This window comes from Macrotis lagotis, chromosome X (assembly GCF_037893015.1).
Source record: "Macrotis lagotis isolate mMagLag1 chromosome X, bilby.v1.9.chrom.fasta, whole genome shotgun sequence".
Lineage (NCBI taxonomy): Eukaryota > Metazoa > Chordata > Mammalia > Peramelemorphia > Peramelidae > Macrotis > Macrotis lagotis.
In genome coordinates, this window is record NC_133666.1 from 564,410,838 (window position 1) to 564,434,837 (window position 24,000).

At 34.3% G+C, this 24,000-nt stretch overlaps 1 protein-coding gene across 2 annotated transcripts in view; it reads right to left on the bottom strand.

Annotated features, from left to right (window-relative positions):
* ANGPT1 (angiopoietin 1) overlaps positions 1-24,000 on the bottom strand; it is a 327,983-nt gene that overhangs the window by 158,763 nt on the left and 145,220 nt on the right. For both annotated transcript variants that reach the window (XM_074201075.1, XM_074201074.1), the window contains exon 2: positions 6,503-6,658. In XM_074201075.1, coding sequence (XP_074057176.1) covers positions 6,503-6,658 — 156 coding nt within the window. The remainder of the gene's footprint in view (positions 1-6,502; positions 6,659-24,000) is intronic.

The window sequence follows — 24,000 nt, forward strand, 5'->3', positions numbered from 1 at the left end:
AATATGCATATTATATATATAAACACACATTGTGTAATATTTCTCTTCACATTCTTTTGATCAAACTAATCTATTTTCTGTTCTTCGAAATTGTTATTCTATCTCTCAAATCTGTGATTTTTGCAAGTTCTCTCCTGCCAACCCATGCTAAATTGGCTAGAAAAACATCTTGCTCTAATATCTTTTGGGTTATGATATTTCAAATTTGATTTGAGATATTATGTTAAAATTGCTTGGAGGGGAAGTTGGAAATGTTCAGGGTTACTGCCTGATGTCCACCATCTTGGCTCCACCCCCAGACTTATGTTTTCTTTAGAGGAAAAAAAAACACTTTAGAGGCAATCTAGAGAATGTATTAGAGTGGAAAGAGAATGAAGGTAGGTTACAGATTGGAGATTAATGCAATAGTTCAGTCAAAGGATGAGGATGGTTTAAGATAAAATGTTGGTTCTGTGATTAGAGGAGAGGGAATGTAAGAGAAATATGTTGTGGAAAATATTTAGTAACTAATTATGTAGGATTAATGAGAGTGAAGAAAACACTGACTTTGGTGACTAGTTTATGCCACCTTTGACAATAATGTGAAAATCTGGAAGAAGATGGGTTTTTTTGGGGAAATTTAATGAATTCTGCTTTAACATAGTTTGAGATACAGAAAGTCTAGTTCAAATATCATTTGGGCTGTTTGATGAAGTAAAAAAATGAGGATATCAGAAAAGACTTTTGTAAAGAGACAACAATAGAGCTGAACACTGAAGGGATTCAGGGAGTCTAGAAGGTTGCAGTGAGCATAGATATTCCCAGAATGGAAGAAACAAAGACAGAAGTAGAGGAAAAAGAATGTGGTGTATATGAAACATTGTACAGTTTAACCTGAGTCTATGGAGGAGGAGAGCAATATGAGATCAATGTGGAAAGGTTTAAATGCCAAATTGACACACTTTCATTTTTTTTCTGAGAGGCAATAGGGAACTATCGAAGTTTTGGAGTAGGTGAATGACACGGTCAGACACATGTTAGTTCTAAAGTATATAGCATGGACAACGTTGGATAGGGTCCTGTCTCTAACATGTGCTGGCTGTGTGACCCTGGGTAAGTCACCTAATCCCTCAGTGCTCTAAGCAATTACCTTAGACTATAAATTGCAGAAAAGGTTTTTCTCACTCAGGATTTCTATATACCAGTGAAATCTTAAACCTATTATATATTCAATATTAATTTGGCAGCTATGTACAGGATATCTTGGAAAGAGAGAGAGAGAAAAAAGGATTCTTAGGCATGGGGATTATAATTAGAAGCTATAAATTATAATAGCCCAGGAGAGATAATGATGACCTGTCTAAAGTATCATAGTTGTTTTATGAGAGAAGAGAAGTAAAATAATTTTTCTAGTCCTTCAGTTTTACTTTATATAGATCTTTAGTTTTTAAGTATTATTGTTATATGTATCAAATTTTGCAGTTCTGTTTTCTAATTCATTCTGCAACCCTTTCATTTTATGGGTAAGTTGAATCCCCTAACATTAATGGTATAATCTATTAAACTTTCCATTTTATGTATTAAATTCTTCTAAAGATCATAAAGGTACCTTAATGCTAATATACTATTTTACAGAAAAAGGAATTCAGGCCTTGAAATATTAAATGATTTGCTTAATGACAGAGATGGTATTTGAGCTGTATTCCTCTGACTTCAGATCCTATAACATCCCCAAAGCATTGGTAGATATTCTCTATTCAAGCTACCAACCAAAGCAAATTAAGTAGTATTTGTCAATGTTTATTGAGAAATGTTTACCAACCCTATTATGTTCCTGATATTATACTACTCACCATAAGGTGATTAAAAAGATAAATATAAGGTCCTCACCCTTAAAATTTTTCTTTGGAAAGATAGTCTTAAATACATACATGAAGCCATTAGAAATTTTAAAATAGTAGCTTAATATAGTTTGGATATTTGTTTTTTTTTAAATATTTGGGAATGATGACCTTGAGGGAGAGGATTAGATTTTAATATATAGTCCCTGCTTTAAAGCAAACAAAAAAACCTGAACTAAGAACAAAGAGAGGTAGTATTCAATAGAGGTAACTATATATGATTCCTAGGTTAGTGCTTTTAGGCTGGGATAGTTGATACTAGCTATGACAGCAATTTAATCTCTGCCTCAGTTTGCTCATTTAAAAAATGGGTATAATAATAACACCCACCCTCCAGGGTTATTGAAAGAATAAAATGCTATGCCACAGGAGTTCAGAGATGTTTGGGAGCCTCATATTGAGACACAATGAGTTCCCAAGAAGCTTTTGTGCCATGTGGCTCTGGCTCCCTTTGTGGGGAAGGGAAAGGATCTATGATGGTTTTTACACTTGGGGGGTAGGGGTGGGGCAAGGCCAAGCTAGAGGAATGGGGAGATAGGGATTTGGATGTGAATTATTTCATGTTTGGGGATAATGAATAAGGAAATTTGGCTTCCTTGAAATTGCCCTTCTGTGTTAGGGCTTGAACATGTTAAGGGATGAAAAACTAAATTGGTTGTTTCTATTTCTCACAAAAAAAAATAAAATGCTATGGTAATTGCAAATTGCTTTGCTAAACTTAAAAGTTTATATTAATGCTACTTATCACTGTTATTATTCTTACATCATTGTTGCTGTTACTTCACAGTGTTGATCTGATCACATATCTGATCACAGAATTTTAAAATTGAAAGCAACTTTGGAAATCATCCAGTTTAACTCCATCACTTTACCATTTGGAGAAGGGAGACTCAGAGAAGTTAGTTAATTGAATGTCACACAGGTAGAAAGTATAACAATTAGCATTCAAATTCACTCAGTGCAATGAGTAGTTATTGTGGCTCATTCATCTGATTATATGTTGCATGCTGCTTTTACAATGTAAAGTTACACCCACACTTATTTATAGTAAAAGATCCTCAAGGGCAGGATCTAAGGCTCAGAATCACAGAATTTTAAAATTGGAATAGACCTCAGAGGCCATTTGGTCCAATCCAAGCCCCCAAAGAATTCCACCTACAAAGAAGTAGTCATTTGTTCTCTGATGGAACACTTTTTTTGATCAGAGGAAACTGGTCAACTCCTGGGACAGAATTCATGACTTTTGGACACCTCTAATTTTTAAGTTTGTTTTTTTCTCAGACATCAGATTAAATTAATTCTTAACCACTGCTCCTGATTCAGCTTTCTCATGCCAAAGAGAGCAAGTCTAATCTTTCTTTCACTTGACAGTTATTCAACTACTAAAGCCTAGTTATCATGTCTTCTCATTCCAACTCTACCCAACTCCACCCAACTGAATCTTCTTTTCTTCAAACTAAATGTCCCCAGATCCTTCAACCAGATCTCCAAGGTAGAGAGGCAAAGCTCTTTTACTCTACTCTTGTTGTTCAACTATTTAATGGTATTTGTAAACAGTCGTGCCCAGAATTGAGGAAAGTAATACAGACATGATCTGACCAAGGAAGAGTAAAGTGGGACTATCATCTCCCTTACTCCTGGAAATTATGCCTCCAAAATAAGGGGAATTCATTATTTTTGGGGTTTCAGCTTCAGGTTTTTTTGGTGGGGCTGAATTTATACTGATTTTGAAGTTCACAAAAACTTAAGTTTTTCAAAGACGTATCTAACAATGTCATGTTGATTTCAAAATCACATATTCAGAGCTGAATAATGTACCTTACATATATCAGGTATTTAATCAAAGTATGTAGGAAGAAAAAGAATGAAATTTTGTAAAATGCTTCCATATTAGTAAAAAGGAATCAGTAAAGCAAGGCTCTGGTCTGCTTGTCTACATCACTTTATAATGACAGATTATAATATATTTCAAAACTGCTGTGACCATTTCATGTAGCTATGTTTCATTATTGTGAAGGTCAATTTTAGAAAAAAGAATATTTCCCAAAATGTGGAAAAGAATGAAAGGAAATGGAAAATAGAGCCCATCGTCATTACTAGGGAATAAGACAAATCTAGACAACATAAAAGAAATGCTTGTATAACTTTTGTAAATGTCTGCTATGTAATGTGCCTAAGTAAAAATTTGGGATGAATTTTGTAAACTTGGGCCTGGATCAGGACTTGAGTGCAAAGAACATGATTTATCACAAATAGCACATATCCTTCTACAATAGTCTAAATAAAAAAATTATGCATCTATTTGCTTCCTTTAAACAGGCTGAGCCCATTACAAATCAAGACAGTTTGTAATTATAGCAAGTGTATACAGAAGCCCCTAACTAAAGTTAAGCAATTTGTTGTTGTTCCATTATTCATGACCTTATTTGAGGTTTCCTTGGCAAAGATAAAGAAGTAGTCTATCATTTCCTTCTCCAGCTTGTTTTATGAGGAATAAACTGAGGCAAACAGGGTGAAGTAACTTAACCAGGGTCACAATGGCTGATAAATGCCTGAGATCATATATGAACTCAGGACTTCCTGACTAGGTTTGACACTGTATCCACTGTACCACCTATCAGCCAAGAATATTATTCAAAAGCCAGAGGGCAAGTTTAGACTCTTTTAAAGGAAATCTTTTTCTACCTGAAAATGCAAGTTTTTCACCTAAGCAAGCTCTTATGAGAAGCATCTGTGGAGCTTCAGAAAGAAGAGAAATCCTAGAGTAGAGAAAGACTTGGAAGTCCTGACCTAGATCTGTCGTGCCATTAAGGTAAATTATCTCCTCTGAATCATAGTCTCTGCTTGGTTCTTTTGAAATTATTGGTATATTCAGTGTTTAAATGGAAATAATACTAACATAATTTACCTTTCAGAATTATGAGAAAAGTTGTTATCTGTGTCAACAGTTTCTGAGGGCCAAGTATCCATTCTGGCTATATATGAATAATAACTAGCTTTTTTAATAGCACTTTACAGTTTGCAAAGTACTAAGCTGTTATGTATCATTGAAATGGAAAAGTATTCTCTAAGGACTTACTGGGAGCAAAGCACTGTTAGCACATATATACATATGTGTGTATGTATATCATCTTTCTATTTACCTACCTACTTTATCTATCTATGTATCTATCTTTCATTCGTTTAAGGGCCTCCTATTGAAGAAACTTCTTTTAATGATACAGAGCAGCATTAGTTTTATATCAGATACTATGAAAATGTTGTGAGGAACAGACTTGCTCAGGGTTACGTAGTCAATCTGGGTCAGGGGAAGAAAGGAAACAACTATTTACTAAATTTATCATATACTAAGCACTGTACTAAATAATATCTCACTTGATCTTCACAATAACCTGGGAGGGAGGGGCTATTTTTTTCTCAATCAGTTCAGGAAACTGAAGGAGAGAGGAGTGACTTGCTCAAGGTCACACACCTCATAAGTATCTAAAAGCTGAATTTGAACTGAGGTCTAACATTCTAACCATAGATTTACTTAGCAAAGGGCAGGACTTCAAACAAGATCAACTTGACTCTGAGGCCAGCTCTCTATCCTTAACATCATTCTGTGTCTCAAAGTACCATTTGAATATAATTTATCATGATTACCAATTTTCAAGTTAGTGGTGAAAAATAGCATGTCTTTCTCCATCGAAGTTATTTTTTGAACTGATTATTTATGGTCATAATGATACATATCTATGAAACATATTGGAAGATAAAGGAAGGGTTTGGGTTTTCCATTAGTTCTCTATTTAAAATTATGCCTTACATATATGTTAATTATGTAAAAATATGCCCACATGCTTTAAAATCATAGAACATTAGATCTCTCTCTCTCTCTCTAAATATATGTATACACACATATTTGTGAAACATGTGATCTAACTTTCATTTTTTACACAAAGAAACTGAAACTGAGTCCAAGGTCACACAGGTAGGTAATGAGTGAAAAGGCTTAAACCTAGTATGCATATCTCCTGATTCACCATCCTGTGCTCTTTCCACCACATCACTGTCTCATCTCAAACACTAAATTCTGCACATTCCTTTTAGTTAATAAATTTCCTTTGTCGGCTTCTCTCCATCAGGCCTACAAAACCCCAAAGGGACCACTGTGTTCAAATTGCTGGAAAGTTATTATAGAAAATACATGAAAGTTCACATAATAATGTGACAAGTTGAAATGTACATCAAAGATCCTATCTTGACCTTAAAAATGATTTATTTTGCTTGACACTTATATCACTTGCCAGTTGGTAGCCGGACTGTTTATTTGAAGTTAAATACTGATTAGTCTTGTTGCCAGTCCTTTCATTACAAACACTTACAAAGATAAATTTACCAACCCTCATTAAATCAAAACAGCTATACAAAATATGCCAGTCATGCCTTGTTGTTAGCAACATATATATCTCTGTGTGTGTGTGTGTGTGTGTGTGTGTGTGTACAATTGGTTATGTATATGCTCCTCCAAACTCTGTGTTGAATTGTTTTTGAAGAGAGCTTAAAAAAAAAGAAAAGAAAAAAAACCCACACACATCTTCATAGTTAACAGCCTGTCGGATCTGGCTCCAGGGACATACCTGGGTCTCAACATCTGTAAGTTTTCTTGTCTGCTCTGCTGTCTGACTAAGAAGGCTGGTTCCTATCTCCAGCATGGTGGCTGTATGATTCTGAACGGCATTCTGTTGTAGCTGAGCCATCTCCGACTTCATATTTTCCACAATGTAATTTTCAAGCTGTGATGGATAAAAAAATAAGAATACATTCTAAGTCAAATCTTTTCCAATGAGACATATATTCATTAATATACCTCAATACCCAAGCAGCTGGCAAATCCGTCCTCATCTGATGATGGTCTGCTAAGAGACATAACTAGCAATTATGACATTTAGGGCAGGCAGCATGAAATTCATGCACTAAGGCACTATTTCAAACAAATTCAATTGAGTGGCAAAAGGGGAGGAAGACAGAAACCTTGGAGGAAAAGAAGTTCAGTTCTGGAGAGAATGACAACTGGGAAAAAGGGACTGGGCAGGAGAGAGCCAGGAATGCGACTGAAGCATGATCACTGGAGGAGAAGGTTACATTCTGTTAACTTCCAATTTTAAATAATTATTATTGTTTGTTCACTTGTTTCTATTCGAGCAAAGGAATATAAGAGACATCAGAGTCATCTAAATTTTGTTGCCCTAGTACAAAGCTCAATGTTCCCTAGTGAAGTTATGGCAGAAACAGTGAAGAAAACCATTAGATTCTCAATTCTACCAGTTTATCATAAAAGACATCATGAGTATAATTATAAGAACTTAAATAATGATAGCTTATGATGTATAAGACACTGAGAGTACAAAGATAGCAATGAAATAGCCCCTGTCCTCAAGAAGCTTAAATAGTATTGAGAAAGACAACACTTACATATATAAGTTTATCTAAGATATATTCAATTAAACACAAGATAATCGTTTTAAGGTACTGACAAAAAAAATCTTCTGTAGCTTGAGCTGATCTTTGACTGAAACTGAAGATTCAAAAACAGAGAACTGAGAAAGAAAAGTTTTACAATTATTTAGATGACCTTTGCAAAGCCATGAAGTATCTTGTGTGCGGACAGCAAGAAGGTCAGTTTGACTGGACTGTAGAAAGCAGAAAGAGAAATACCATAAGATAAGGCTGGAAAAGTTGAAAGTTGAAAATAGGCTGTTAACATATTGAAATGTAAAGCAGGGGAGTTTTATATCTGACCCCAGAGGTAACAAGAAGCCAAGGGAGTTTATTGAGGAGGTAAATTTCATGTTTAAATGTGTGCTTTAGGAAAATTACTGAACTTCACAGTTTTCAAAGTACTTTGAACTACAGAATTCTACTGAATCCTTAAAATGAACTAGTATAGTAGGAAGGGCATTTCAACAGTTAAAGTGATTCGGATTAAGCATAAGGATCTACTAAGTAGCAGAGCCCATTGCTTTTTCCTCACTCCATGATTATGCTTATTCAAAACTAAAAGATCAGATTCCAATTTTGATTCCTGCTGATATTGTCTTCACATAAAATACAGAATCATTCTGAAGGCAATGGAGGATAGTTATACAGGGTTCTTGTTTTTAAGAGGTTGTTACTTCCAAGTTTATGTTAAGGTAGCTGCAGAGGAGAAGCAGAGAGTTTCATTGGACCATTGGTGTAGAATGAAGCCTACAGACATGATGATCAGCCCTTAGAACAGCATTTCCTCTTCCCAGAGATATCACCATTTAATTCCTCATCATCCAATCACCTAGAAGAAGGGACCTGGAGGAATTAGGTAACTTAATATCAGGGAGCAAGTCAGGATCCCAGGAGATGAAAGGTCAAATTTTCTTGCATATATATTGCCTGCTTACTCAATTCCCACATGTCCATTATGCAGTGGCTACATTTTATGATCCCAATTACACATATGTGGAAATTGGAGCCCAATAAAGTCAGCTCCAAGGCCACACACCATAGCCATTGCTAGGCTTGAACTTTGAAGTTTTTTAACTCCCCACCACAAAGTTCTTACTTAGACCTTGATAACTATGCCAAATGAGTGTTAACAAACCTCATTCAACATTATTAGCAACTTCATGTAAGTCGTTTTTCTTTTATTACAGATTTAGTGAGCCATTTTGTTGCCTTCTATTTCACTATAACTTTAAAAAAATGTTTAAAGTTTACTATGTATTTTTGGTCAAATCACAACTCTAAGATTATAAGTTTCAGAGAAGTTGGCAACCTGAATTTGTAGAAGGCATTTCCTCACCTGGCAATTTCCTATGTTAATGAAATTACAGACCCAAACTCTATTTGTAATTACAGCATGTGAACAACATCTGGCTAAATTAAATTTATTTTCTTTTTGAGGTCTAGGGAACTTTGATGTAAACCACAGCTATTGCTGATTCCTAGTCTTAAATATGACAACTGTCTAGCTGAAGGTAGATGGGGAACAGCAAATGACAATAAACATATAAAATCGTAAAGTTTGGAGCAGCTAGGTGGCTCAAAGGATAGAATGCCAGATCTGAAGTTAGGAAAACTTGAGTTCAAATCCAGCTTCAAACACTTATTAGCTGTGTGACTGTCGACAAGTCATTTAACACTATTTGCCTCAGTTTCCTTCTCTATAAAATGAACTGGAAAAGGATACTCTATATCTGTCAAGAAAATTCCAAACAGGATCACAAATTGTCAGGCATTATTGAACAACAAATTTTAAGGTTTGCAAAATTTCTTACATCTTTTATCTCACAAAAGCATAGTGAATTAGAGTCTACAAAAAAATTTAATACTAATTTAATTACTAAGGAAATTGAAATTCAGAGAAAACAGTTGACAAAGCCAGGGTTACAAAGTTAGTAAATGTCAGATGAAGAATTTGAACCCAGGTCTTCCTAATTTTCAAGTCCAATATTCTAGACATTAACAAATTTTGGCTTTGCTTTTGGTCTAGACTAACCAAGCAACAGGACTGTTTAGTGTCAGCATTAAAAAGATTGACTGTAAAGAGATTCAGAGCTGCCTGATCATAATTTTTGGAGGTCTCAAATCTGCTATCAAATTCTTTATTAAGGTGGCCGCCATGAAAACTACCAATGCCTCTCCAGTTAATCCATTTTTAATCAAATGGGCCTGCATTCTACAGCAATAATGAACTAACTGCCTTTTATTGTTTAAAAAAAGGAACCTGCATAGTGAAATAGCAAGAACCAGATGTAGTTGATTTAAAGGCTGAGCTGGGAAGCAAAAGTCAAATATACAATGTGTGATTAATAAGGAGGACCTCTTTCATCTTATCTATAAACATTCCTCTGCAGATGTATAGCTGTGAAATCCATCCTGATGGACCACTTCAGCTGAGCCCAGAAAAGATTTATAACAAATTTGACCGTGTGTCCATATTCCCTACTGATTTTGAAATCATGTTTACAGAACATGCCAGCTACTTTATAGTTAAATATTTTATACACCTCTCACATCTGAGTCTTAAGTTTTCAGACCAGGGACCATCAAGCAGACTTCCAAACCACTGCTACAATCTTATAGATTGTCAAACTCTCCCAAGGATTATCCAGAATTTAAGAGGCTAATGGCCAAGTAATTGGCTAGATGCAGTTTGTTCATGGACAAAGTAAACTTCAGTATCTACTTTTATCTATTCCTTGGCTTTAGTTCATTCAGCATTTACTCTAAAAGAACTTGAAGACAGGTAGGTAGGAGAACCACTTTTGCTCCATGCAACCAAATCATAGCTAAAAAGGCCTAAGGACATGGAGTTGTGCCAACAAGAGGTGAAGGAAGGTTAGGGAGTGGTTTGGCCACAGTCTGCTCACTGCTCTTTGGCCACTGCCTCCTCCCTTGGGACCCTTGAGAACCATTGGTTATTAACCACACTGTGCTCTTAGATTGTAGACTCTCAGCCAAGTTTTCTCCCGTTCCCATTCTATTTATCACGAATGATTGTGACACACTGCGTAGTAAAATAGACTAGATTCCCAAGCAGGCTGCCCAACTTTGTTCTGAGACACAGAGCATAATATATTTCTATAAACACCCATAGACAGAATCTAGAAATAAGCATTATTTGGCATACAGAAAATATTTAATAAATAGTTGTTGAACTAAATTAAATGGAGATGTATAAAATATGAAAGGCATACTTAAAAAAAGGTGAAAAGTTTTGACAAGAGAAATGCTTTCTCCTACAGGGGACAACATGGATTGATTCCTTGGTCAATATAACGGTTCTTTTTAAAAGTGAAAATTCTTAAAATCCACAATTTGATCTAACTTCATATATAAAAATATCAGCACTCCCACTGAATTCAACACATTAAAAATTTTTAAAACACTTTTGTTCTAGGCATACCAAGTAATATGACACTCAGACTCTGTCCATTTACTACCTATGTGACCTAGGGTAAGACACTTAACTTCTTTCTGGGCCTCAGATTACTCATCTGTAATTTGAGTAGGTTGGATTAGATGCCCTCTCAGTTCCTTTTTCAGATGGAAATCAATGACAATGAACAGGTTTGGGGGGATGACGACACAAACACAAATTACTAAGAAACATAGTAGAGTAAGATAAGTACAAAAAAGAGCCAGGCAAGGGGCTGGAAGGAATTTTAAAAGAGAAAGAATGCTTTCAGGTGGGGGAAGGGAAATATATTAGGAAAGGCTTCATAGGACAGGTGATATTAGAGTTGGATTGCAAAAGAAAGACCATTTAAATAGCTAGATGGGGGAGGCAGAGGGGAAGATTCCAGACAAGGAGGTTACTGTGAGTGAAGTCATTGTGAATGCAGTAGTCTGAAAAGAATGCAGGATGGACAATAGTCTAGTTTGACTAGAAAATGGAAAATATGAGGGGCAAGAGGAGGAATCTGAGTGCAGTTGGTTAGACCACCTTGAAATCATTCCAGAATCAGAGGTTCTGAATTTATTTGGTAAACATTAAAATCCTGAAAGTTTAGCAAGGACAGCTGTGTATTAGGGTGATTCTTTGGGTGCCAACTATGAACTGGACAGAAAAAAATCAGAAACAGAGGCTCTGACCTGGGGGTTATTAATAATAATATAGTAAAGTATTAAATAGAATGCAAGCTTCTTAAACTAGGAAAAGCTTCATTCTTCATCCTGGTAATTCCAGCACTTAGCAAATAGTAGTTCCTCTTTCATCCTTCATTCTAGAAGAGGACGAATGATATTAAGAGTTATTAGATTTAAGTTAGATTTAAGAGAGGCGAGCTTCATCAAGTCATCAGCCTCACCTTCTTCCCCAGAGTTTTTAAAATTTAGTGACAAAATAAAAGTCAAGGAGACTGATCATGGCTTGGAATACATGGATGATCTTGGCCTTTCTAAATTAAGATCTTCCTCAGGCCTCAATTTGTCTGCTGCAATGCCCATTCTAATTATTTGGACTAATTATCTGGGGGTAGAGAAGGTGAGATCTTATAATATAGCATTGAGAAGGGGAGTAGAAAGGATGGGGCAGATATAAGAAATGTTGAAAAAGAATTTCTCAGTGTATTAGTTTTAGAGAGTGAGGATGAGGTGAGAGGAATAAAAGATGATTCCAAGATTGCAAGTCTGAATTACTGAGGGGATTGTGGTGCCATTAACCTAGAGAAGTTAGAAAGATAAAGAAATCTGTTGCTGCCATCAGTTTTGAGGCTCCAGTGAGACTTTCATATAGAGAGAATCTATCAGACAATTTTAGATATGACTATTACTCTAAATGGTCTTGTTTATTATCAACTTAGATACATTTATAGTGTATAACGGGACTACTGCTAGTCCTTCTGTATTGAAGAGGACCACACTGACCACCAAGTGATTGGTTCTGTGAGTTGCACAATTATGTTTATTATAGTGAGGGGTTTGCTGTACAAGAGGTCCTTCTCACCTGCCCTTACCAGAATCCTGCCACTTCATGGTCTGATTGATAAGAAACTGTACTATTGGAGATGGTTCTGGCTGCAGGAAACTCTTCACTTTCTTTTCTTCCTTTATCAACTAGGTAACACAGAATTTCATCAAAGCCAGGCAAGCACCAGGATGTGACATCTGGCTACAGGATGTAACTACCTAATATAACCTAACCTGCTCTCTGGATGGTCTAATCTCCAGTACCATGTAGTTCCAGTGGTGTCTGGTTAGTTCTCATTAGCCCTTGAAAATCTAGGGGAAATCCAGCTGGTGTCCAAAGTGAACATTTTTAGAGTAGTTATAGTAGGGGGGAGGAGTGTTGAACTTGTGGTCATGAGCACACAGATTTAAATTCAGCTTCAGTTGGTTACTACCTATAGGACCAAAATTGGTACAAATCATTTAACTCCTTTGCTTCAGTTTCTTCATCAGTGAAACAGATAATAGCATTTATCTTGAAGGATTAATTTTGATTATATATAGATACAGCTAGGTGGCACAGTGGATAGATCACTGGCCTTGGAGGCAGGAGGGTGGGCATTTAAATCCAGACTCAGACATTAGACTCTTACTAGCTGTTTGACCTTGGGTAAGTCACTTAACCCTGATTGCCTCATATCTAGGACCATCTCCAGTTGTCCTGACCTATATCTGCCACTGGATCCAGATGACTCTAGAAGCTAAAGTGAGACTGGTGTCTTAGCACAGCACCCCTCACTCAAATCGAATTCATATGCTTGTCATGGCATCACCTCCCTGATATCATGGTGTATTCTTTGAGAATGAAGGACAAACATTATCATCATCATCATCATCATCATATAAAGCACTTTATAAAGCTTAAATTACTATAAAAATGCTAGCTAATATTAAATCAGAGTGGCTGACAGTGATAAAAATCTTTCACTTGTACCTTCAATCTTACATCTTCCTTGTTTTCTATGCTATATCATTTTAAACTATCAAGAGTTTTGGGCAGTACAGCCTCTATAGTTTAATCTCTCTCTCTCTCTCTCTCTCTTCTCTCTCTCTCTCTCTCTCTCTCTCTCTCTCTCTCTCTCTCTCTCTCTCTGTCACACACACACACACCCACACCCACATACACAAACACACACATACAAAAATTATCTAGCAACTGATTCTGATTACTTTATGGAACTGTAGAACTTTAAAACAGATTTGTCTCAGGTATCCCATTTGACCATGTTGCACACTAATAATTCAGGTATTGTTTTGGACACATTCAGAGTTCATAGAAAGAAAAAAGCAGTAGATATCAAGGGATAATTATTGTTATTTCCAAGATCTCAGAATTTACAAAATTTCTATCCTGAACCATAAAGGATTCAAATAATTTTAGTATGTTGGAATTGTCTCTTATTTCCATAACCCTCATAGCAGTTGAAATAGTGGAAGAGAAAAAAAAAAGAAATAGTGGAAGAGTTCAATTAAATTAATACCAATTTCAAATCAAATGAAGGTTGAGAAATTAAGGATTAAGTAATCAGTAAGTTTTTGTTTAAATGATTTCATTAAAATGTATTTCCTGACACAACAAAGATAATATGGCTTATCTGCCTCTTACATCCTCACAAAGTATATTGCAACTTTACATGCATGTTTCAATAATGTTCATTAATAGTTGATTGATATCATAGTGTAATTTTTAGAGAGTTGGTTCCCTTATTAGTATTAGTTTTATTTTTTTAATTTTTAAAAGTACACATTAACTTTTCACTATATGATAAATTGAAGATTGAAACTGGAAACTTTTTACTGCTTCATTTTTACACACAAAAGCTTTTTAAGAGTACAATATTTAAATTGACTAAACACCTGTTAAAGACATATTATGTGGAAGGCATAGCACATAACAAAGAAGGGTATTGTGAAGATTGAATGAGAGAAAGTATAGAAGAGACAGGGAGGCATGGATTGAGTGATACTCGTAAATTCAAGAAGTCTTGGATTCTATTCATGCCTCAGATGTTTACATCTATGTGCCCATGGGCAAGTCATTTAACCTTTCTTCATGTGTAAAATGAGAATACCATTAGGTATTACTTAGTGAAAATAATGAATCTCCTGATGTGGTTGCATAATTTAAATCCACAGTGCATATTTCCATTGGGCTGGAACCAATTACCATGTTTTACATCATTATAACTTCAAATTGTGTGAATTTGAATACTTCAGGTTATTTGTTATTTGTAGTAATTGGGACTTAGCTGTAATTATAGTACATACATTACTTAAGACCTATCATTACATTACACCAAATATACTTTTCATTTAGCCTTTATTATAAGTCTATATGTGCAATGTAACTCTGTAAAGTTTTGGAAATAATGAGCTAAATAAATTCTATAAATCTGTAGTAGTGGTAGTAGTAACAGCAGCAGCAGCAGCAATACTTGCATTACTAGTTATTAGAGGAAATACAAAGAACGTTGAGTTTCTTTCATCAAGAGATTTAGACTCTACCAAGAAAGTGAAGACATGTATATAGATCATAGATATTCTAAAGTGTACATGAGAGATCCTAATGAAATTCTTTGAAAGAACCAAAGGAGATTTACTTCAAGCTAGAGGGAAAAATAAAGGAAAACATTTTTAAAACAGATATTGTTGAAGCTGGACCTTGAAAGATGGGTTAAATTTTAAAACTGGTAATTTTAAGTCAAACAGATTTGGAAATAAAGAGGATGGGAAAGGGAGTGAATTTTATGCACAATAATTAAATCAAGAAAATTATAATTGCTGATATGGATATAGAACTTTAAATTTTTTTTTAAATGAAGAAAGAAATTGTGGTATGGTAGACAGGGTTTTAAATTTAGAGTTAGATCCTAGGCTTAAATCCTATTTTAAACACATAATCTGGTGTGATACCTCAACTGATTTTATAGAAGTAGATATTGGATTCATGGCTTCTCTGATTAGGTGCTCAAAAGCTCTATTCTTATGACAAAATCCTGGAGACAGAATTTGAACCCAGGTCTCCCTAACTGCAGGTACTTACAAGGCTATCTCTCTTATATATGCTACTGATGTGACAGGAAAGGACAGAGTCTATTTGGTTTTGCCCTTATATCCCCAGAACCTAACACAGTACCTTATATTATTTATTAATGCTCATAAAATACCATTATCAATCCATTTTTATTTTCCATCTCATGGATGGAATCCTTGTTTGAACATTCCCTCTGTCCCCAGTTCCACAACAACAATATAGAAGAGCACCTAACCTAATTTAGGTTCTTAGAGAATTGCCTGGGGCTCCCAGGGGTTAAGTTATTTGCCCAGGTACACACAATCCAACATAGGACCTCTAAGATCTCAAGAAATAATTTTTGGATTATATTAGAAAGGAACCCAGTGGTCAAGAATCGTAAAGTATCAGATTAAAAAAAGTGTTGTGAGATAAATTGAAAATGTATGTTGAAGCAGATTACAGATGACCCTTGCATAGGGCTTTGAAAGTCCTATACAAGAGGATAAACAAATTGATAGACATAAATATAGTCACATATATCCTTACACACATATATGCATGTGTAAACAAACATGTGCATATGTGTATATATGCATATATATAATTAGGCATATTTATATGTATAGATGTTTACAAGATATACTTTTATGTATATACATACTTAATGGCATTGTACTATAGCTTTAAGAATTATCTTTCATTTCATCTTATAGAACCAAAGTCATCATTTTCTAAATATTATTTAAGAAAATAAAGTTTAAACCCTATAAAAATTCACAAGAGTATTGTTCTTTTTGAATATGGTGTTGATTAAGGGGACCCAAACTGCATGGTACATATGGTATTACTCAGTTATGCCAAAACAACTATGAAATAAAAGTAGAGGGACAACTATGGAAGAGCAATAAAAAAAAGACAGAATCATACAAAATATCTAAAAAGAAGATTATGATTTTATCTAATATAATTGTTCCATAAATCAGCAGTCTTATTGGAAAGGCCAGTTTATCTAGATTTAAGGGCTTGGAAAAAAAACCATACATGTGGTCAAATATCTTATTTGAGGGTGTTTCTGCTGCCAACTTCCTATTTTAAGGGTATTTTTTTTACCAAGTATAAAAAGTACTGTGTGTATAAATTTTTATGGAATGGTTCTATTTAACAAGCACAAAAATGATTCTGATCTGGGGTGTGTGTGTGTGTGTGTGTGTGTGTGTGTGTGTGTGTGTGTGTGTGTGTGTGAGAGAGAGAGAGAGAGAGAGAGAGAGAGACTGATGCTCATTCCTTCTGGGTCTGGATGGATTCTTATTATGTTTAGAGAGAAGGAAAAAATTAAGCTAGAAGAGAGCTTAAAGTACCTTAATATTTTTTTTTCAGTCAGGGATTCCTTTGGCAATCTAGTAAAGTCCAAAGACTACCTCTCAGAATAATGATTTTGGATGTATAATATAAATACTGTATAACATAAAATATATGCAATTACAAAGGAAACTAATTCTCCTGAAATACAGTTATGAAAATTAAATAATAAAAATAAAAACAAGTTCACATACAGGTTAAGAAACATTTCCCTTAGAGAAATGAAAGGAGGCATAAACATACATAGAGGCAGAAAAGAAGGGCAGGACAAGACTGGGCAGCTAGGTGGTGAAGTTAATAGAAATAGAAATAATAATAAAATAGAAATAGAATAGAATAATAGAATAGAAAAGAAATAGAAATCAGGAGGATGTGGGTTCAAATTTGACCTCAGATATTTACTAGTTATGTGATCCTGGACAAGTCACTTAACCCTGATTGACTCTCATCCAGGGCAGTCTCCAGTTGTCCTGATTCATATCTGGCCACTGGACCCGGACGGCTCTGGAGGATAAAGTGAGTCTGATGACATAGCATCACATCATTCAAATTCAATTCACATGCATGACATGGCATCACCTCCCTGGTGTCATGGTCTTCAAGAACAAAGGACAGACAATAACAAGGTGACACAGTGAATAGAGTCCTGGACCTGGAATCAAGAACACATCTTCATGAGTTCAAATCTGGTTTACTAGCTGTGTGACCCTAGACAAGTCACTTCACTTTGTTAACCTCATTTTCCTCATCTATAAAATGAGCTAGAGAAGGATATGGCAAACTATTCCAGTATCTATGCCAAGAAAACCCCCAATAGGGTCACTACTTAACAACAACAATGCAATTTGGTTGGAATGTTTGGCACATGGGAGTAATGTTAGAAGGATAGATGAGAGCCACCTGGGGAAGGTAGACTATTTTACCAAAAGTCATGCCTCATTTTAGGCATGCATTCCTGTGATAAACCCTAGATTGAGAGGTTCATGGAGAGACTGTAGGAGATTCTTGAACTTGGATGAAGAAAACAATCTGCATTTTCACTAATCTCTTAATGAAAATTAGCATTTCCTTCAATTATAAATTGTTTTAAAGTCACATTATCCTGAGGAGGAGACCATAGTCTTCATCAGACTCTTAAAGGCATCCCTGGTGTAAAATATATTAAAAGCTATTACTCTAGAACTAACAATATAAGATGTGAGGGTCAGGTTTTTCCTCCAGATTGGCCCACTCACTGTCCTAATCTTAGAGAATGTGAGAAAACTTGGATTTAATTATTTTTATTGATATTTTATTTTTGCAAATAAATGTTATGAATGTTTTTCAACAATCATCCATATGCCTATACATATTTTTAAGTTACAAAATTCCCTTCTACCCTCCCTTCCCACCCCCTTTCCCTCAGTGGTGAACAGTCAGGTTAATATCGTACATACACATTCGTGTTAAACATTTAAAGATTAGTCATTTTTGTCATGAGGAATTAGGATTAGGGGAAAGAAATTCATAAGAAATATTTTTAAAAAGTGAATGTAGTGTTCATCAGGTTCTGAAGGGGTTTTTTTGGGGGGGGGCGTTGTTGTTTTGTTTTGTTTTTCTTTCTCTGCATAGATGTCCCAGCTCTCTGAACTGCTGAGAGGAGCTGCTTCCAACATGGTTGATCATCTCACAATGTTGTTAATACAAACATTGTTCTCTTGGTTCTGCTCCCTTCACTTAACATCAGATCTTGTAACTCATCCCATGTTTCTCTAGAGTTCAACCATTTATGGTTTCTTATAGAACAATAGTATTCCACAGTATTCATGTACCATAACTTGTTTAACCATTTCCCAATTGATGGGCATCCCTTCAATTTCTCTGGGTCTCAAGTTCCTCAGCTGTAAATAGAGTCTTATCAGGTGATCCCAAAACTCCTTTCAGGTGTGACTTCAAAGCTTCCCTCTGATATAAGCAAATTTGGGAGAATTTCCTTTTATCTATTTTGTTACAGAAATGTTCCTAAATAACCTTGAATAATATTCATGAAACAATTTATCCAAAAAATATCAAATTCAGAAATACTGACACACTGAGTCCTTATGTCCAATTAAGTTTTGAAGGAATCAGACAAAGATAGAGTCTTTGGAATTCTGAAGGTCTGGGTTCAAGGTCAATCCCTGACTCTAGCTCATTGAGATACTGTTACATGATCTGAAAACAACTTAAAAGCTGCTGCCTAAGTAATTAAATTAAAAAGTATTTGCTGCTGTCAAAATCATGGTAACAAATATGTACAGGAAAAGGAAACTACCAAAACAGGCGGTCTCACTTTTTATCTTCCTATACTTCTTTTTCATCTGGGGATGGTTAGCGTAGCATAAATTAACAGTCCTTCTGAATCATGGTTGGTCATTGTTTACATTGTTCTCTTTACCACATTGTTATTAGCAGATAATGCAATATAATGGACCTGGAGTCAGAAAAAGTTGAGTTTAATCCAACTTCAATCATTTGTTATCCATGTGACCCTAGGTAAGTCATTTAATGTTTGTGTGCCTCATTTTCCTTTTCTGTAAAATGAGATTATCCTCATCCTCATGATAGCATCTACTTCCAAAAATTATTGTAAGGATAATATAAGAAAATATTTATAAAGGACTTTGTACAATAATAATAACAACAATAAACTTAACATTTATATAGAACCTTCTATTTATTAGACATTGTGATAAGCACTTTACAAATATTGTCTCATATAATTCTCACATTAACCCTATGGAGAAAATGTTATAATTTTCTCTATTTTTATAATTGAGGAAACTGAGGCAGAACTTAAATGACTTGTTCAGGGTCACATAGCAAATAACATAAGTTTCTGAATCTGGACTTAATTCAGTTTCCTCAATCATTTCCTTTAAACTCAGAGCTCTATCCATTGCAGTATCTAACTATGATAAAATTTGCTATTTGTAAACTTTAAGGTACTATGTAAATACTATTTAATATTAATATTGTATTTCTTAATAGTTATTTAAGTATTAATATTATTAATGTTGGTTTATACTCACCATAAACTGCATCATGAAACAAAGTCTTCAGACACTGAAAACACCTCTTTCCACTATGCCCACTGGCTTCCCAATGATTTTCTCATAAATATTTACTACATATTGATGTATTTTGACTTTTTAAAAATTAAAAAAACCAGTTTAACTAGTACTTTTTAATCCCTTTTTCAAAAAGAAAAAAATAAGCTAATGTATAAGCTATTTTAAGACATGATGCTTAAAATTTATGGATAACTCTGGGATGACTGAGGAACAAATCCTTAACCCCAAATGCTTAATTTACATTTAAGGGAAGGAAAAAAAAATGGAAGACCCATACTGTAAATTCTTGCATGTTGTTTTATCTTGCAATGGATTGAAGAAGAAAATAACTTAAACAGTCATGGGTACATTTTCTTCAAATTTCATGCATTTTTAGTTTCCTGCTAATCTGGAATGTACTTTAACCCTGTGCTCAGCACAAAACATATTCCGGTTCATGAAAATAAATGAAAAGAAATAACTCTTCTGACATTTGAATTGTGGACCACTTCAGCAGACAAGAGGTACAATGGTGAATTTGGTTGAGTAAGAATCTCCCCAGAAAAATTTATCTTCCATGAAATGTCTTCTTCAAAATAGAAATTTATCTTCTAGGACAAAAAATACACATGATAACAAAGGAGTTTTTAAGTTTTTAATTTATTCTGTCTTAAAGATAAAAGGCATACAGTACCTCTGGTTAACTCATAGAAGGACACTCACAGGAATTATATGTTACCTTACGGTAGGCACTCAATAAATGTTTCTAATTTGGAATTGTAACTGGAGAAGGACAGAGCAGTTAGGTTGTTTGGTGATAGACTGAATTCCCATGTGAATGAAAATTCAGATCATCAAAGTATCCCAGCTAAACAAAATATATTTAAGGTGATCCAGAGATCTTACTGATTCACATAGATCACACTGAAGTTAAAGCCAGAGAAAAAAATCCCTTATATGTCAAAAGAGTCATAACAGTCTTTTAAAAATAATTATTTAAAAGAAGTGGAAATAAGGTAGATGTTTACCAATTGAACAATGATTGCTTTCATTGCAATACATGAATGTAATAGAATATTAATGTTCAACATATAGGAAGAATTCAGAGAAGCATGAATAGATTTAAGTCAGAAGATCCTAGATCTGAAGGTGGAAGGGACTTTAGAAGCTATACAGTCTATCTTTCTATCCCTTATTTTACAAATGATGAAAATGAGGCACAAAGAGTTTAGGTGATTTGTCCACGAGCAAAAATATTTAAGAAAGTGCAGTAGGTTTTAAATTTGTCTTTCAGACTCCAAGTCCCACAAAATATCTAATATGTCAACAAACTATCTGAGGCAAACTAATGAAGGATAAAACAGGCAGAAGTAAGAAAATAGTATACACAATTTATATATCAATGTAAACCAGAATAATTTTAAGAGAATACTGAGTCTTTAGAATAACCAAACCTGACCTCTGAAGTGTTGGGAAAAAATAACTTCTCAAAAGTAGGCATCTTTGATTTATTGATTGTTGTCCTTCATAATCAAAGAAAGTCATGACATCAAATGGATGATGAAATGGCAAATACATTATGTTGACTGCAGTGAAGGGAATGTGGTGCAAAAGATATCCTTCTCACTGCCTGTTTCAGAACATCTTAACACAGTGGATGGATATATAGGAAACAGGACTTCTGACATTGGTCTGAATACAGTGGGAGATCTTCACCTTTTGTGTTGGTCTTTTGCATATCATTGAGGCATCATGGCATTACAGTAACACTGGGTAGTGTCAGTAAGGTGATAAACTTAGAACAACAGTATGATTAAGTTAACCTGTCTCTCAGTAATCTAATTGTTAGGTAATTTTATGGTGAAAATCTTTCAACAATAAAGGAAGGGGTCTATAGACATGAAATATTGCACACACTTTCATACATCACAAATACTGTGGTTTTTGAATTTCTTCTTTTTAAATTATTACATAACATATTTTTTAAATTATTGCATAACTCTTTGGGTAGAACAGAGGAAAGGGAAGGATTTATAAATAAAGATTAATATAAAACAGAAAAAGGTACAATTTAAAAATTTTGAAAAAAATAACAAATTTACCTAGAACTAATTATCTTTACCCTTATATACAACATATATACAACAACAATGAAATTTAACTACATGGAAAAATACCTGCATTTTTTTTATTCCAAGCAGGTGCTTCCAGACAAAAAATGACAAACAGAATTTAAAAGTAAAGCCTTAATAGTTAGCAGGCTTAACATTTTTCAGGAGAAAATTCATAATGGAGAAACTTACTATCATTTTTCTCTGATATTACACATTGAATTGCCAGGTAATATAGCCTTTAAAATTAAACATCATTCCAAAAAAGCTTCTTTTTCAGTGTTCTGATTTTAGGTCATATTTCTTTTATGCAAGCAGTGACCTTTATTTGTGTTTCTTCCTCTCTTGGAATGAGCCCTCTCTATTTTTCTGTCCTTCTCTTCTACATTATTTTTTCATTTTGTATGGTCCTTCTACTAATTCAGCTGCATCTGCTTTCAGTAATACTGAAATTGTTAAGTGTTGTTTTTTTCTTTATTTCAGCAATATGGCCTCAGTGGAATGTACAATAAGTTCGTAGCATTCACAGCCATAAAACTGTCAAAAAGTTCAACATCATTGTATAACAAACATTCCAAAGGATTATATGTTAGGACTATCTAACGTTGCCCCCCCCCCCCAACAATGTCTCTTGAATAGTTTTCTTTCAGAACACTTTAAATCCACATATTAGGAGCAGTTAGGAGGAAAAGAGAAATTCAAAGCCCAATAGATAAAGGATAAGGACTTCTGACAGATATTATAAATGAAATTAAATCCTCCTTTTTACCATTTCACTTTGATCAAAGACTCTATAGGCTCTTGTCATTTATTTTGGAACAAAGAAGATGGTACATCACCCAGTGATGCTTGTTTGTCCTGGAGTGATGTACCACAGTCTGATTTTCATAACAAAGAAATACTCCCACAATTAAACACTTTGACCTGGAACCTCAATGAATAATTCTTAAACTGCCTACTGTCAATAATACTATTGCTGTTCACAGGGAAACAAACAAAATCCAATAAAAATATATTGATTAAAAAAACAATCAAGCAAATATATTGACAAAAACACACAAGCATGAACCACAGATTACTCGATCTTATAAACTAAGGACTTTTATCTGTATAAGAATTTCAGATATAGTCTAGGAAAATCTTTACATGAAACTTGCACATTCAAAATACGTATCTTGCAACTCAGTCTTTTTTTTCATTCATTTATCCACCTGTTTATTCTTTGAATAATATTGATAGAATAGTTACATAATTTTTAATTATTGAACTTTAATTGAATGAAGGTCAATTTCTAAAGTGCTGGGAGATATGCAGTCAGAAAACATGTGAGCCCTGTAATTTAAAAATAATAATTTTTAAAAAGTCAACTATGGCATATAATATTAAAGGTTGTTACCAGTTGGAGATCTTACCATTCCTCTGTTCAAGAAGCTTAAATGACTCACTATTGCCTTGAAATTTAAATAAAAACTACTTTGCAAAAAACCCTTGAGAATATGGCTCCAATTTTTCTTTCTAGGCTGATTTCTCATTCCTCCCTCTCACAAACTCTGTGGTCCAGTCAGAGCTTCTTATTTGTCATCCCTTGAACTTGACAATGTGTCTTCTATCCTAGTGATTTTTTTTGAGATTCTCCCCATCACCTACAAAATCTAGAATGTTCTTCCTTTTCACCTTTAAATACATTTTAAAAACTATTGCATAAAAATCTCATATAAACAAAAATATTCATATCATTTCTTTTTTAAGTGACAAAGAATTGAAAATTGAGGAGATACTCATTACTTAGGGAATAGCTAAACAAATTGTCATTATATGTATGTAATGGAACATTACTTTTCTATAAGAAATCATGAGGGACAGAAGTTCAGGAAAGCTTGGAAAGGCCTGCATGAACTGAAACTGAGTGAAATGAGCAGAACCAGAACATTATACACATTAACAACATGGGTGATGATCAACCATGATAGACTCATTCATTTCAGCAGTACATTATCAAGGATCATTTTTAAAGACTTGTGTTGGAATATACCATTCCTTATCCTGAGAAGGAATTGTAGAGTTTAAATGAAGATCAAAGCTTATTATGTTCA